General features: G+C 39.7%; 1 protein-coding gene across 2 annotated transcripts in view; it reads left to right on the top strand.

The window, feature by feature from the left end:
- The window catches only part of SLC2A13 (solute carrier family 2 member 13), a 137,554-nt gene that overhangs the window by 86,581 nt on the left and 34,309 nt on the right, over window positions 1-16,664 (top strand). For both annotated transcript variants that reach the window (XM_052681115.1, XM_052681114.1), the window contains exons 5-6: window positions 8,997-9,160; window positions 13,746-13,866. In XM_052681115.1, coding sequence (XP_052537075.1) covers window positions 8,997-9,160; window positions 13,746-13,866 — 285 coding nt within the window. The remainder of the gene's footprint in view (window positions 1-8,996; window positions 9,161-13,745; window positions 13,867-16,664) is intronic.

Genomic DNA, 16,664 nt, shown 5'->3' with positions numbered 1-16,664 from the left:
GAGATGGCACAAAGAGCTCCTTGGGAGCGGGGTGATCCTTGTCTCTTTAGTTTTCAGGTAGCAGCTGGAAGCTGTGTTCAGGTGGATTAATCATTAAGACATCAGGAATCAAAACCTTTCATATTCTCACTGTCATTATGTGCTGTGCTAAAGCTACATCTGTGGCTTTTAGCCATCCTGAACGTCAGAGGAAAAAATCTGTATATATTGGTGAAGTCACTCCAAGGAGTTTTTCTTGCGTCTGCCATGATTTTTCCTTTCACTGCTGGAACAGATGGGGTGAGAGACAACATAAAAACCTATGTGTAATAGAAGCAGACACCAACAAATTAATATTCACATTGCACACACTTTAGTTTGCAGTGCAATTAATTTTGTTTTCTAAGGAAGGAGAAAATACAAGTCTGTTGAGATCTTGTGCAGCATATGTCTGAAATACAATGCAGATGTAATATTGGATTGTATGAATATTAAAACCTGAGACTGGGTTTAGAAATCTCAATTAAAGCACCAAAGTGGAGCTGCTTGAATTTAAAAGGTGCTGAACTGTTTCAATTTCTTCATATTTGATGCTAGGAACATCTAAAAACACGGATTCCCGGATGCAGATTTAGCATGGACAACAGAGTTTGTTGGCTTTGAATTTTTTTGCCAAAACTTACATTCCATACAAGGATCTCATCTGCTTCCATGAATGATGAGCTCAGATGATGTCGCACTGGAATTACTCTTTTCAGTTTGTTTTTTAAACGGTCCTGAAATAACTGTTGATCATATGGGTGCATCTGTGTGTTTGAGTCCAGGGAAGACTTTTGTGCCAATTATTTCCCAGAATTTATTTTTTTTCTTACACGGGACATATGCTCAAAATTGTTGCTAGTGTAGGCATCGTGCCCAGTAGTGAGAGCAGCTCCGGTGCCCTCATACGCACATATGTGTGCTGTTACTCCCATTGCTCAGCATGGAATTTTCCCTGGATGACTGCGGAGGTGGTGCTGATAGATTTTTTATTTTTTGTTATGATTTACTCATTGAGTGGTGCTGCAATTGACTAATTCAGAATGAGGAGAAGCATGTTTACTGCAGAGTTCTTGAAGTAGGCTTCTGCTGTTCATTCCAACCTAGCCAGGGGCGTGCTCTGGTGTCACTACAGTGCGTTAAAAAGCTCCTCCCTAGTGGTACAGCATGCTGTGTGCTTGGGAGCTGCCTTCTTTCTGTTCTTTTTGATCCAAAGGTACTCAAAGCCTTTTGTGGGAATGCAGTGATGTGTTTCTGGCTCGCACTCTGCGACAACACAGCACAGAACTGTAGCACTGAATTCTTGCTCTCTTTCTGTTCAGAGACAGACTTGCTGGTGACTGGCAGCTAGGAACAAAACCCTAACAATCTTGTGAAAGCCTCAGAACAAAAACTGCACTGTAACTCTCTTGTGAAAGGTGCAGAACAAACAATGCTTGCTTTTCTTTCATTTCTTTTTTTTTCCTCTCCATCCTTTTCTTCTCCTTTTTTCTCTCTTGCTTGCCCATCTTTTAATAAATAAAAGCATACCCTTGTTCACTCAACACCTTGACTCCATTCCTAGTCTTAATTCTGAGGGATCATAGAATCCTAGAATGGCCTGGGTTGAAAAGTTCCATGATGATCATCTGGTTTCAAATTCCCTGCTAAGTGCCAACCAGCAGACCAGGCTGCCCAGAGCCACATCCAGCCTGGCCTTGAATGCCTCCAGGGATGGGGCATCCACAACCTCTTTGGGCAATCCTTTCCAGTGTGAAAAACTTCCTCCTAATACCTCCCCTGTCTCAGTTTAAAACCATTCCCCCTTGTTCTATCACTGTCCACCTTTGTAAACAGCCACTGTCCCTCCTGTTTATATGCTCTCTTCAAGTATTGGAAGCAATGAGGTCTTCCCAGAGCCTTCTCTTCTCCTAACTAAACAATTTTCTTCAACCCTCCTGAATTTTTCTTGTTCATCAGAAGATATCACTGTGTCATACTGATTATTTTAGACCAATTTTATGGATTCTTAGTAACAATTCATTGCAATCATTCTCGTGGAAAGAGTTTTAAAGATGTGCAAAATAAACATTATTAATGCAACATCTTTTAATTAAAATGGAAAAGAATAGAATATTCATAAGATTTAACTTACGTATATGATCTAACTTATATATATGACTTAATATTTGTACCGCCACTGAAATATTAGTAGTTTTTTGTACCATTGACAAATTACTTTGATCACCTGTAGGATTTCAGTGTGGAAATAGAGTTCCACATATGTAAGACTGAGTTTTTAATATTTACAAGATTGAAAGATCTGGGGGGCTGGAGCTTGAAGATCCTGGAGGTCCCTTCCAATCCAAGTTATTCTATGATTCTATAAGCTAGATTTATGAAGATATTTTGTTTGCAGTGTTGTACAGACATTTAAAACCAGAAACTTTTAGTTTTAAAATGCATTGTGTGCAGGTGAGCTTAGTGAATTACAACAAGAAGTGAGTGTGGTTACATGGGAGAATGTTTTAGGGCAGGAAAGGGGCAGGAGCTGGCCTGAGCACGGCAGCAGCAGGGTGTGCGGGCAGCTTGGTGATGCCAGGCAGCTGACAGCAGGGTACCTTCAGGCGGTGCTGTCAGTGCAGGCTAATAAATGTGAAATGGCTGCTCCAGGAAGCCCCTCCTGCTGGGGTGACACTGAGCTCTGGTAGTGAGAGCTCTGCAGAGCACATGAGGGGAATGTGACCCTGCTTGGTTAATAAAGGGGTGAAAAGTGCTGCATTTTCAAGATGTACTATGTGAAAAGGAGTGTGTAAACTGAATAACACTGTTACCTCTTTCTTCTCAACTGAAAAATGACTGAAAGGTCAGATTCCATGAGGTACATTAAGACTACTATTTTTTTAACACTTTATAGTGCATTTTTTTCTTCAGCATGAATAGAAATGTAGATTGGGGCATTCATCATGATTCCATTCAGATACAAAACCAAAGGTGAAAAGTTGGGGTTAGATTGTGACATTATCTTTTTATTATTCCTAAGAAAAAAAATGTAAGTAGTACTATTTTCCAGAAGGTAAGCTGACTTTTAGCTGCAGAAGCATCCTTGAACTAGGTTCAAAATAAAGACATTGTTATTTTTTTTTCATTGCTTTCCAAGCTCTCACTGTTCCCAGCTTGCTAACTCGTGCCTCTCCAGGCTGTGGTACTTCCTTCCCTTTGCTTGCCCCTGAGCTTGGCTTCAACAATGGAGCAAGCTTCATCTTTTAATTTTTTTTAATTTTTTTTTAATGCTACACGTTTAGCAAGTCCATTGATTTTAATGAAGACTCATTTGTTTTTCTAGATCCCAGGTACCTTATTGCAGGCATAAGTGCTTTCCTGCTTTAGAATATCCTACAATATTAAACATAATTTAGATTAAACTGAAGTTATCAGAATGAATGAATAATTGAATGAGGTACATTCTATGAAACACCTGGGGGATTTTCTTTCCCTGCTTTTATACTTATTAATTTTCAGACAGCACTTATCTGAAGAGAGACTCTGAAGTGTCATTACTGTGGTCCAGGTAGGACTGGGAAATGACTGCCAGTACTTATCTGCCTTTCTCCTCTTCCCAAAAGATAGGGATGATGGTGGTAATTCTCTTATATAAAGTTTCTATTGAGGTTAGGCGCTTTTATATTGAGTGAAAACATCATAGACAAAGTGAAAATGTTGACATTTTGCTTTTCATTGCAGTGCTGAACTGTAGATGTTGCAGAATGCAGCCTATTTGTAGCATGCTGGAAACTACATCTGTGATTTGGGAAGAGGAGGAAGGTCAGGACTTTGCTCTTCTTGGTGCTTTCATTTACTCTCCAGCGTTGCTTGTTTCTCTTCAGTTAACTCTACTATTGAATTCAACCTATTTCTTTAAGGAACTTGACTACAGGGTTTTGTCCTTAAATTTACAGAGCACTTTGTCCATTACAGGCTCAAGTATAGGGTTGGTATCATTTTTCTTCTTTCTTTTTCCTTTTAAACAACAGTTTGAAATCCTTCTTTTGTGTCTTACCACTTTTCTATTCTGAAGAGGGAAACAATTTCCATCCTCTATAGTTTCATGTGAAAACTCTGAAGTGTGTACACGACCCAATATAGGTGGGTATGTCTGAGTGTAAAACATAACGTGACTGTGTGCAGACATATCGGGTGCAGAGTGTATAAGCAGAAAAATGAAATATTTTTTTTTCCCCCAATTTCACAGCAGATACTGCAACAGTGTTTTAAAATAGCCAAATATCTCTGTGACAGAATTCCCTTCCATTAGGAAAGTGAGTATTCCTTTGTGTATCTTGGTGATCTTAATCCTCTGAAGGTATTTTTAATCCCTGTCGAACACTGGCATTTTAACTTTGCTTAGTAGCTGTATTAATAAGACTCTTTACAAACAAAAAGAATTCCAGTGTTTTCCTAGCATAATTAAATGATAAACCTTGAAATATTTGCATGTGTCTTGCTTGTGCACAATGTATATAGAAGATGAATCAGAGAACCTGCTGGATGTAAGGAGTTATCTGAAAAAAAAAACAGGACCAAATTCTAAGGGTTTTTATTACTAAAATATACCGATTTTAATCACTGTCATTTTACTTTATGCTAAAAGCATTTATAACACAACACATCATTACTGCTAAACGGGGAATTTGAAGGTGTGACTACAATAGGTAGGTACACAGTGGCACTGCCCCAGGTTGCCTCCTAGGCACTGTTTTTGGAAAATCCAGTAGTCTTTCAGATGATGCAGCCACCTTTTCCTTTGAGAGCTTCTTAAGTCTCTACAGTAGGAGTACAGAAAAACATTCAGCTGTAATCTGAATTGGCATCCTGTAAATCCGCAGCATCTGCTATGAATTGAAAGACTTCAGTATGATTTCAGGCTTTTTTATGTTGAGGATAAAGAAAACTCATGTGTATCCAGAAGTTCTGTGTTATAGCTTAAGTCCAGTTGCCTTTGCATCTAAAGAGCTGGAATGATCTTACTATCAAAGAATAGGTCTCACTGACATAGAATCAAATCATTTCAGTTGGAAAAGACAGTCAAGATTATCAGGTCCAACCATCAACCTGACCTACCATGTCCTATCACTGAACCATGTCCCTTAGTGCTGTATCTACTCGTCTCTTAAATACTTCCAGGGATGGAAACTACACCACTTCTGTGGTTAGCCCATTCCAGTGCTTGACCAAAGGCGGATGAGAGGTTAGACAGACAGGATATGAGTTACAGACAAGGGAGCAGCAATGTCTCAGTAATTGCTCTGTTCTCTGAACTGGGATCCACGGATGTTGTGCAGTGAAATAGAAAGTGGAACATCTTCCTTGTCACTCTGATGTAGAGGACTTGAAGCTGGGCTGCTGAACCACGTTATCCAACACTCCAATTACTGATAGATGCTGCCATCTTGTTCTGCAATCCGTATTTCAAACAACCATAACCAACTTGCCATTGTGCCTGTTTCCCTTTCCCAGTTCTCATGTGGTGCTCAGCAAGACCTGTCTGACATCTGCCATACCTGGATCAAGTGCTGTGTTTGGCTCCTTCCAGATACATCAGCTTCTTCCCATCTTGTTTTCATTTCCAGTTCTTTCTCACCTTATGTCCCATATGCTGCTCTTGCTTTCTTCTGCTGTTTCTGTGAGATCATTGATACAGATGAGGTGCCACAGTTCACTGTATCGGTGATGCTGTAGTAATTCTGAAGTCATTAAAATGTGAGCTTAAATCTTTCTAAATAAACCCTTTTTCTTAATGTTGGTGTAAATGAACGTGACAGGCAGATGCAAGTGTGCAGCTCTACAAGCCTTGCTCTGGAAGCTGTGCTCAAGCCTCTACAATCCTTCCTGTTAATCTGCCAGTATTCAATGTGCCTGGCTTCTTTCCAGTAGCAGTAATTATAGTGAGAACTTCAGGCTTGTGCTTGCTCTTTCTTGAGCACCTTTAATATCTAGAATATTTAGGAATGATAAGCCTTACTACTTAAAGGAAGGCAAATCGTCAGATTTGGTGGCAGTAAGCTTTAGTAGTCCCTAAAGGAAAAGAGAAGCATTGTCGAGGTGCAGAAACAAGACTACTGTTTTTGTGAGTGTGGAGTGTTTTGTTTTGAACAGTCTTGTCTCTCATGCCAGTAGTCATGACATTCAGTAAACTGGTAGGGCACAAAGAGAGGACCTGTTTAAGCATAACTGCAGAAAAAGAGTGTGTGAACCTGCAGAAATTTTCACCATTTTGGATTTTCTTCAATATTTCATCATCCGTTTGTTGGCTGTGGCACGCCTTGCATTTCACTTTGCATTATTGCAACTGAATTGAGGAGGAAGAGGGAGGGATGAATTATCTCCAGGGACTGTTTTTCTTGAACTGAGTAGTTTGAGTAGTTGGACACTGCTTTCCAAAATATTGTGCTAAAAAAACTCAACAAACCAGTGCCAGAGTATTAGATCTTTATTTTCTTAAAATCAGCATCGGAAAATAAATGGTTTTAATATGGTTAAGGTTACGTCTGACTTTAGGTTTACTCATTAGTTTTACAGGAATGACAAATTCTGTCCAAAATGGTCAACATCACTGGACAGAAACTTTGTTAGCTGTAACAGATGGGCTGGAGCAGCTCCTCCAGAAGGACTGGGGCAATCAAAGCTGTGATGCAGGCAACCTGGCAGCTGTTTGAGAGGCTTTTCTGGGTGGTTGATTGAGAGCTACAAAGCCTGGTGTGATCTCCTGCTACTGAGTGAGCTAACCTGGGACCTGATGCTTTTGAAATTGTCTTGAATTTTCTTTTTCTACAAACAATAGATGCAGGCATTTTTAAAATGAACATAAAGGTGGGAGAGGAAAGTGTGTGCAGGTTACATTTCTGCACATTTTCAGTGAAAAGATTAGTCCAGGGAAAGGTCTGTGGAAATGCCTGAGTTGTTTTTTACTCTTGATAGAAGAGCTTCATAGTTTTGACATCCCTGGAAATATCAATATTAAAATCTTTTGGTGTGTGTCTGACTCAGTTTGTTTGGTTTTGTAATTGTCTGTATTTTTCTGCTTCTAAAGATGAAGTGCTTGCTTTAAAATTCCGAGGAGGTGTGTGTGTGTGCTTTTGTCATTTTTTGTACATTTTAGAAAATAAATTAGGACTGCCAAACTTTGTCACTGACATCGCATTTCCTGTAAGAGCTGCAGTATTTACTGTGGTTGTATAATATCACAGCCTGACCTTTTTCTGCCACACAGTTTTTCTCCTTGTCAGGAAGAAATTAGCAAGAATCGTGATCTTGTTGCATTAATAGGCAGTTAGGGTTGCACAGGTTGGTATTAAAAGTGGGAATTCTGAAATAGCTTGGCATAAGCAAATATATATTTAGTACTTATCTATGCAAGTATTCCTTTTAAATTTCTGAAATTTGATTGCTGTGCTGTAATAAACATTAGCATCATGCCCAGCAGCCAAGCTGTGTCAGCGTGTTATTTGGATTTACAGATTACAGATTTCCCTAATTTGTTTTCCATAGAAGTGAAATACGTTACTTGTGGGTAAGCAGTGAGCTTCTAGCTGAGAAGGAACCATTGCAGAAAGCAACTCGGATGAGTGTCGGGTGTGGAAGGCGCCTGTGTGTGTGTGACTGGAACTGAACATCTATGTGCTATTAAGTCATTTTTATTCTTTGCTTTTTTAACCATATAGTACCAATATATTACATGTTGCTGTGTCTCAAGGACGCAGTCTGTTCTTTCAGACAAAATGAGCCTAAAAGAGATGTTCCAGCCGTTAGGTTGTCCGTGGAGCTCTGAAAGCAGACAGCAGGCTCTGTTACAAGCAGTCACTGAACCCGCTGTCCATCATGGGTTGTGGGTTTGAAATAAAAAGCAATTTATGCTTAGAATTAAAAACATATTGATCAGTGAAACTTCTAGGGGAAACACATCTGGGCATTAAGGCAATGGAGTGGCTTTGAAAGCAAGCTGCATTTTGACCGAGGGAAAAAAGAAACCAGAGCTTTGATATTTTTGGCAGTTATTACTGCCTGAAAGCCCGTGGGCTGTTAAGTATTTGAATGACAGAATATTCTGTGTTGCAGTTGGCACAAATTAACAGAACAAGAAGAAAACTGCTTATGCAACGCAAACAAAGCTGCTCATGTGTTTTCCTGAACTCTCCTTGGGAACACAGGTGCAGTATCTGTATTCATCCAATCTCTGTGAAAAGCAATAGGAGATTTCCTTTATTTATTCCTTCTGTTTTCATTTTGCTCAGCTGAGTAATATGTAAGTTACCATTTGGGTGGAATGGTCAATTCCTTCTAAAAAGAAACAGAAACTTGTGTCAAATGCTCCTGGCTGGCGCAGATTCACATTCCTGCAATATGGTGCTAATGTGTTTCAAGACGATGGGATTTTGGCTGGACAGAGGTGATGCAATGAGCACTGTGAGGCACTACAGCCGTAGGGGAATAAAACTACACAGCCTGAAACCTAAAGGAGGTTGGGTGGGGCGGTTGTGATGTATTGGGTGCCTTAGACTACTTCTGTGTGACTTTTAATAGGTGCAAAAACGTATTTCATGTTTGAGCTGTCTTTCCCTAGACAGTACACTGCTGCAATCCCACATTCTGGCAGGAAAAAAAAAAAAAAAAAAGCATAAAAAATTGCATAAAGCAATGGCTGTGCAGATTTGTTTAAATAAAAAGTGCAAACCTAATTTCTGGCAGAATATGATTGACCATGGGAAATGCAAACAGCCAAAGGAATGGCAATTCATCTCTCAGTGTCCTTCGGTCAAAACTTCAGCCAAGCGCAAGCTGTGCCATGGCAACGCCTGGTTTCCCCCTGTGGTTGGTGTCAGGCTGGGGCCGCATTCACAGGAGCTCACACTTGGCGTTTGCTGTCATCTCCTTTGATTTACAATCGGAGCATAACGGGAGGCAAACTGATGCCAGTGATGGCTGTGTCCTTCTGCCTGCAGGTACTACAGTGCGACCATCCTGCAGATGTCGGGGGTTGAGGATGACAGGCTGGCCATCTGGCTGGCTGCCCTCACGGCCTTCATCAACTTCATCTTCACTCTGGTGGGAGTCTGGCTCGTTGAGAGGATGGGCCGCCGGAAGCTGACACTGGGCAGCTTAGCAGGTGAGTGCCTCGGGAGTGAGATGTGCCCTCCTTGTGGTAACGTGAATGAAACAAGGACGTTCCAAGCGCTAACTTGATCAAAATAATCAATATCAATGATCAATAATCAATAATGATCTTCAAACTAATGATGTTGACTCCTGTCTCCTCACTGAAATCATGTAGCTTATCAAGAATAGCAGTACAATACAGCTGGCAGTCTCTGCTGAACATGTGAAGGCTGTGGTATTTCCAAGACCATGGTCTGGAAGAAGGAGAGAGATTCTTGCTCCTCTTGGATTAATGCTCACAGCTGCTTAACTGGCAAGCTTGAATGTCTCTGTATCTCACAGTGCTGTCCTGTGTGGGATCCAGACTTGCTGTAGATGTGATAGAGCAGAGAGGAATACCTGCCAGAGTCCTGCCCACTTGCAGTCCCTCCAGAACAGGTATCTGTCTGCCCAGAGCGTTTGGATGCCTTCTTTTAGGCCAAACAGTGATGGCAGTATTGCATGTATTTTTTTACAGCTACCTAAACTGGTATAACATGGACTTGTGGCATGTTTGGTATTTCCGGATTGTAAGAAGTCTGTGTTTGATGTGTTGTGATGTTGATTTGGAGCTGAGAAACCCAAAATGTTTTTCATGATCCAAGTCCATGGATGTGGAGGGAGGTTGAGAAAGCACATTCCTCACATCTTAAAAAAATGACCAAAAAAATCTCAGAGGGTTACCTTTATGTAGAATCATAGAACGGTTTGGACTGGGTTGGAAGGGACTTTAAAGCCCACCAGCCCCAACCCCTGCCCTGGGCTGGCTGCCCCTCACCAGCTCAGGCTGCCCAGTGCCCCATCCAACCTGGCCCTGCGTGCCTGCAGGGATGGGGCACCACAGCTCTGTGGGCAGCTGTGCCAGGGCCTCACTGCCCTCTGAGTAATAATTTTCCTCCTAACATCTAACCTAAATCTCCCCTCTTTAATTTCAAAACTATTCCCCCTTGTCCTATCACTATCAGATTGTATACAGAATCAGCCTCCATCTTGTTTGTAAGCTTTGTTTAGATACTGAAAGGCTGTAGTGAGGTCTCCCCAGAGCCTTTTCTTCAGGCTGAACAAAGGAGGACAATCACCTCCCTATCCCCGCTGGCCACCTCTCTGTTGATGCAGCTCAGAATACTGTTGGCCTTTGGGGCTGCAAGCACACACTGTTGGCTTGTGTCCAGCTTTTTGTCCACCAGCACTTTCAAGTCCTTCTCCACAGGGTGGCTCTCAAGGAGTTCTTCTCCCAGTTTGTACGCGTATCTGGGATTGCTCTGACCCAAGTGCATCACCTTGACCTTTGGATGACATCCTTTTATCAGCCCACCTTCGGATCTGTTAAACTGCTTTTCCTCTGCGAGTTCTTTTGTGTAGCCAGTATCACATCTTTCAGAGAAAAAAGCCCCAGCCCTGTACTGTTACCTGGCTCAATTCCGTTTTTCCTTTGATTATCTCTTTTGTTTTCTGCTTTTTTTTTCCTGTGAAATACAATTCTAGCATTCTCCTGAAACTTGTTTTGTGAGCATTATCTCTCATTTACACTCTAATAGAATTCATTCTGTTTTTATATATTTCTCTGTTATGCCATGACACCTCATATGTCTGGCCAGCCCTATGGGGGTTCACTGCTTGTTTGCAACCACCATACAGGTGTGATTACCATGTGGATTTTGTACACAGTCACTGAACTCTTCTTTTTGGCTCTGGTTGATGTATTCAAAGGTTCTAAGATTGAATGTGGATAGTAATGTGTCTTGTAAAGCATATGAGTCATGGAACAGATGAGAGGATAGAAATAAGACACCAAATTAGCAAAGGAGAATAACACAGTTAAGGGTTATTTGTTTATGGTATTTGGACATGAAGTCATTAGTAATGATATTTGTGTTCCTTGTTCTGTAGTTGGCGGCCCGCTGTCAGTCCTGCAGCTTCACTTGATCCATGCTGCATTCTCACTGTGCTCAGTATTGCACGGTCTCTGCTTAAGGAAAATATGGCAGCAATAATGACAGTAATGAAATCCCACATCATGTCTGTGCTATTTAGAATTTCTTGATACAAGTGTTGACAGACATTTAGGTAGTGGTGAGTATGATGTTCTTTTCTCAGCAAGTGGGCTAACATGAAACTAAATCAGCTGGTGGATTTGTTTTCAACAGTAACTTTTTTGTCTCGGGTAAACTTCTATATTACTGCGGTACTTCGGTTTATGGTTCTAAGGAAATCAATTTTCACATGGAGTTATTACACTGGGTGCTCTTCTTTGGGGAAAGCATGTGAGCCCCAGTACAGAATGAGAGTTGGACTGCTACCTCTGCCTGCTGCTGCAAGGCTGCTGGTTTTATTTTTTTTGTAAAGGCTAATGGATTTGATGTTTTTGTAAAAAGATGGTAAGATTTTGATTAAACATCAACACACTCTTAGTTACTGATTCCTCTTAATTTCCCCTTTATGTATCTTGGCAAAGATTCTCCATCTTTCCTCTGTGTATTTCTTTTCTCAACTTTATTCATTGTGAAATGTTGGAATTTTGGTAAGTGCAGTATCCCATTTTATTCGTGTTTTCCTTTCATTCCTTCAGAATCGGCAATCTGAAAGCATGGTGGTATTTGGGCATTTGACAATTTGTAATTTTGTTTGTAGCAGAATGGATCTAGAATATCTTCAAGATATTTATCCTTTTTTTTCATCTCAGTTAATGGCATACTACAACTGTATGTTTTAGTGAATCTTAAACCTTCCACAGAATGGCAACATATAATAAACTTAATTCACCAATTTTATAATTCAGTACTTCTCCAAAGAAATAAGACGTGCAGAGGTACTGCAATGCACATTTGTGTATTCAGTTAACTTGAAAGAAAGACATGACGTATTTAGAATGAATATAAATAAGATTAGGGGCCCTCTCTAAATATATTGACTGTCTGGTTCATGGCATTTTGAAAGCTTAGTAAATACAGAAAGTACAGTAAATCTGGTACAATATTGCACCTGGCCAGAAAAATGGAATTATCAGCATAGCTGGTCGCCATAGCAGTACAAAACCCAGTATAGAATAAATTCAAATGATGTTTTATGGTGGATAGTTGCTATCTCAAATATGCTTTGTGATTGAATTTACGATGTCAGTTGCCTCCATTCAGGTAACTGCGTTCCAGTAATCTTGAGTTCATGCATATTCGTATCTATTAGCCATGGCTGCTGCACAGACATGTTAATGAATTATATTTTTATTATCTTGGTGCCTAAGATATTATTTATACTTCAGAAAAAAAAATCCTATTCTTGAAGGATTTGCCTGCTAGAAAATTCTTGTTGAGAGAGAAAAAACTAAGAATCAGAAAGTAAAAATGGAGAATGTGTAATTGTTAAAGAGTGAGAAGAGTGACACATTAAGGTTTTCAATGCAGTGACATTTTTAAAGGTTTGCACAGGTGCGTTCTGTGAATTTCTATCATGTACAGCAAGGGCTTGCTGAGGCATCTTCTTGGATTGAATATTCTTATTTGCCCTCAACCATTAAGCTGTGACATTGCATACTTCAGAATGCACTACAGCCTTCCAATTGGAATGTGCTTTGGTGGTGCCTGAGTCAGTCTTTGCATGCTAAGGAAAATGTGATTAAACAATCAGTAACTAATGCACAAATAAAGTTGTAAGCAGTTCTGTATTTTTGGTCGTCTGTACATGATGGTCTATGGGACCTCTCAAAATACACCTACTTGTGTACTTGCTATTCATGTGACAAAGAGTGCATTTTATTCAACGCAGAAGTAAATGCCTCACCAAGTACCAAGACGTAATGATTTCATTAGTCTGAGTTCAAGTTGGTTGCAATACTCAGTAATGGATTATACTGATGTCATTAAAATGATGCAGCACATGCTGTGTGTGTGTGTGACAAACAGCAAAGCTGCATAGAGCTCAGGCAGTGACCTGTTTTACAAAGTAGGAATCTTGGGCGTGTTCAAGAAATTTGTTGGAGCCAGGAGCAAAGAGGTGGAGGGGGCGCTTTCCTATCAGGTTTGTTACATGCAATCCTTGAAACAAGAAGTTCAGAAACTGCAGCTGGACATTTTGGTGGCATTCTATGAATAGTCAGATTTCTCTTATTTGACAAAGGGAAGAATAATTGATGGAAAAGCTGATGCTATTTTCTGTCTTCTGTCTTCAGGAAAGCCTGCAAGTCTGGGAATGGGAGGAAATGTGATGTAAACACTGCTTGTTAAATTTTACCTTTGCAGCACTTTTCAACACTGAAAAGAGTTTCTCTGTTCATTCAAGCAGCCTTCAATTAAGCATATGACAAAAAAGTCTTGACCTATTAATTGAATATCTGGATGTTAAACCTGATTCACTTGACTTTAATGTCTAACCTAATTCAAGATGAAGATGTAGTATAAAGGGTATTTTCAGGTTCTCATCACAGCTGCTCTGCGTAATGGCAAATGCCGTGTGCATAATAATTGGGTACCTTGCTTTCTGAAGCGTAGCCCAGTTCAATAGAGAATTATTTCATGTTTTCTGGAGAAAAGTATCACATTGTTCTTTATCTGTATTTTTAGGCACTGCTGTAGCACTCATTATCCTAGCTTCGGGATTTTTGCTGTCAGCTCAGGTCTCGCCAAGAGTCACACTTAATCCACCAGATCCTTCACATCAAAACTCTACCTGCACAAAATACAGGTGAGATTTCATGGTCTTTCTTGAAGACTTTTTTTCCAGCTAGTTGCATTTTACAGCCTCGTGTGGGCAATGGATAAGTATTCACACACTCTAGTTTAAGGAATTAAGTAGGATACCTGAAGTTAAAATCTTTACTTCCCTCAATAGAGAAGAAAATTAGACTCTTTGTTTAAATGCTGTGAATAATCCTTTGTAGTTTCTTGGATAAAGTAGAGCAGTTAAGCACCAGACTGCACACTTCAGATCTTCTTTGTTACATCAGACCTGCTGAAGTTCACAGTGGACACCAAGTTTGAAATATTTTAAAAGCAATTTGCAAATATGGTTGCTGTTATTAGTCTGCTTGGAGAGTCGTCATCTGTAACAGCTGTGAACTGTTCAAAAAGACTTGTTCCTTGCCTTTTGTTTTAGCAAACAAACAAACAACAAACAACTTCCCAACAATTACAGACCAATTAACAGTTAAACCTGATTTTTTGACTTTTTATTCTGTAGTATATAAAACATTCCCAACTGTATGCAGTTGTGGTTTCAAATAAGACAATTTCTAAGGTATTATGAATGTGCCATTTTCTATATTTTGTGTTTTCTTACTCATGTGAGTGACATTCACCAAATTGGCAGGCTGGTAAATGTCAGTGCTCTAATTGAGACAAAACTGGCTACGTGGCTGGAGAAATTCTGAAGTTCAAAACATGTTGTACATGTATTGGTTAGAGACATAAAACTGAGAAATGAATGGTAGTTTCTGGTCTTCTAGAGGTCTTGCTTAGAAATATGGCTCAAGGCTTTTCGTATGCTACAGCAATGATTCTGAGGAACTGAAATTTCACAGGCCCATGTGGACAGGAAGGAAAGTGTTCAGATGAGTACACAGATGCTAATACTACCAGAGATGGGGATCACAACTTTCAAAAGCTGTGTTTTTACTTTTTTTCCCACTGCGATGTCAGCTATATTGCTATTTTTTAGATACGCCTATGCAGTTTTTTAGACTACAAGTAAACTAGTTAAAGAATGAAGAGGGGGAGAAGAGCTTTCAAATGCTCTCCTTTAAGAGTAAGATAATGTTAATAGCAAGATGTCAAAAGGATTTTCCTCAGACTTTGGTTAACTGTTTGGACAAGATATCTGGAGACAGCTGATGTTGCAGAACTTGTTATTTGCTATCTGATGAAAGTAGGTGATTTTATAACCTGAAACAGTGTACAGATGTACATAAAAGAAATATGGGTAGTTCACATTCAGTATTGTGAGCACTTCTAGCTAAAAATGTGACTAAATAAAGCAAGTAATTCAAATAAAAGCACATTATTTAATGATTATTGGAATGCTTTAATCTGTTGTGATTTCTGACATAAAAAGAGCAAAAGCAGATATGATAATTCAAGAGATCTAGATAAGAGCAACAAAATCAATGACACATTTTCACATGGGTGCATTTTGAAAAAGAATGAGCTCTCAGACAAAACTCAACATAGTGTTACATAGTGTAAAATGTAAAATAGTGAGCAGTGTATGAGAGACCTTTAGGAGCTTTTATTTTCATCTTGTACCATAACTTTGGAAAGAGACACAAAAGCCAGGTGAGATGATACTAATATATGTAACAAATCATAGAATTAGGCTACAGCACCCACTCTTTAAACAGACTCAATAAAAAACAAGCATTTACATCGTGAGCGATGACTTTCACACACGTGTATAAAAATTCATATATTTGGGATATCAATTTTCCTGATTTAAAACATCCCCAAACTTCTTCAGAATAATGAATTTCAGTGTCCAGAATAGAAGTCAATGGCTGCTTGCTTCTGTCTCAGTACCAGAAGCCTCAAAATTCCAAGTGTTTTCAGCCCAGATAGCAGGAACTGCACAAAATGCTGTTCTCTTTTTTAGCATAGATCAAGGGAAGAAGAAACGATTTTAAAAGCATTTCATCCCCAGTGATATCCCCAGTGCACCCTGGTTTCAGCATGTCTTTCTGCTGAGCTTTTGTAGCTATACAGAGAGCATACAGATTAATTTATTCCTTTACCTAGATTATTTTTGGAGTGGATGACATAGTATACACTGTATACACCTTGAAGAAGTGGCTGTTTGAGATACCAGTCAGCTGCTATCTGTGTAAGTGAAATTAAATTTTAAAAAACATTTGTGTCATGAGCAAGCAGATGGCATCCTCACCAATCAACCTGTTAGAAGATGGGAGTTAGTTTTTGTACGTCCCCTGCAAGAGTTTATTGCTGTTTAATCCATATTTTGCTCACTTCAGTATAACTGCTGGTATCTCATCTTGCTTAGTATTGTACTTTGCAATCCTCTAATAGGTCTCAGGCACTTGTGGAAAACCAAAAGCCAGCAGGACTGCAGAAGATGAACACATAATGTCATGTCCCTGTGGCCACTGTAACCACTTTCAAATTCGCGTGCCTACACAAATGCAGCCAGCAGTCCTTCAGCTGGCGTGGTGCAGGGCTTCTCTGGGGTGAGGTGCACTTTCCAGGATCTACACCGTTGTGCAGATTGGGTGCTTCATAGTGTAGGGGGACTCCCACATATCACTTTTATTTATCTTTGCCAAAATGTGTTTGAAAGTTAAAACAACACTAGCAAAATTTATTTTGCTGACAGAGGTTTTGCTGATACGGTGCAGAGTAAAAGTGCTTTTTATGTTTGCAGATCTGCTGGGTTAAAATAAGCATGAGTGTCCATGATGGAAGCCTTAGAACTACTACAAATAGCCTGTTTGTTTGTTGTTCCCTTGATCTGTATTCCTCTGCACAGATTAATTCCTG

This window comes from Tympanuchus pallidicinctus, unplaced genomic scaffold (genome assembly GCF_026119805.1).
Source record: "Tympanuchus pallidicinctus isolate F22 unplaced genomic scaffold, pur_lepc_1.0 scaffold19, whole genome shotgun sequence".
Taxonomy (NCBI): domain Eukaryota; kingdom Metazoa; phylum Chordata; class Aves; order Galliformes; family Phasianidae; genus Tympanuchus; species Tympanuchus pallidicinctus.
This window is presented reverse-complemented; position numbering and strand designations above follow the sequence as displayed.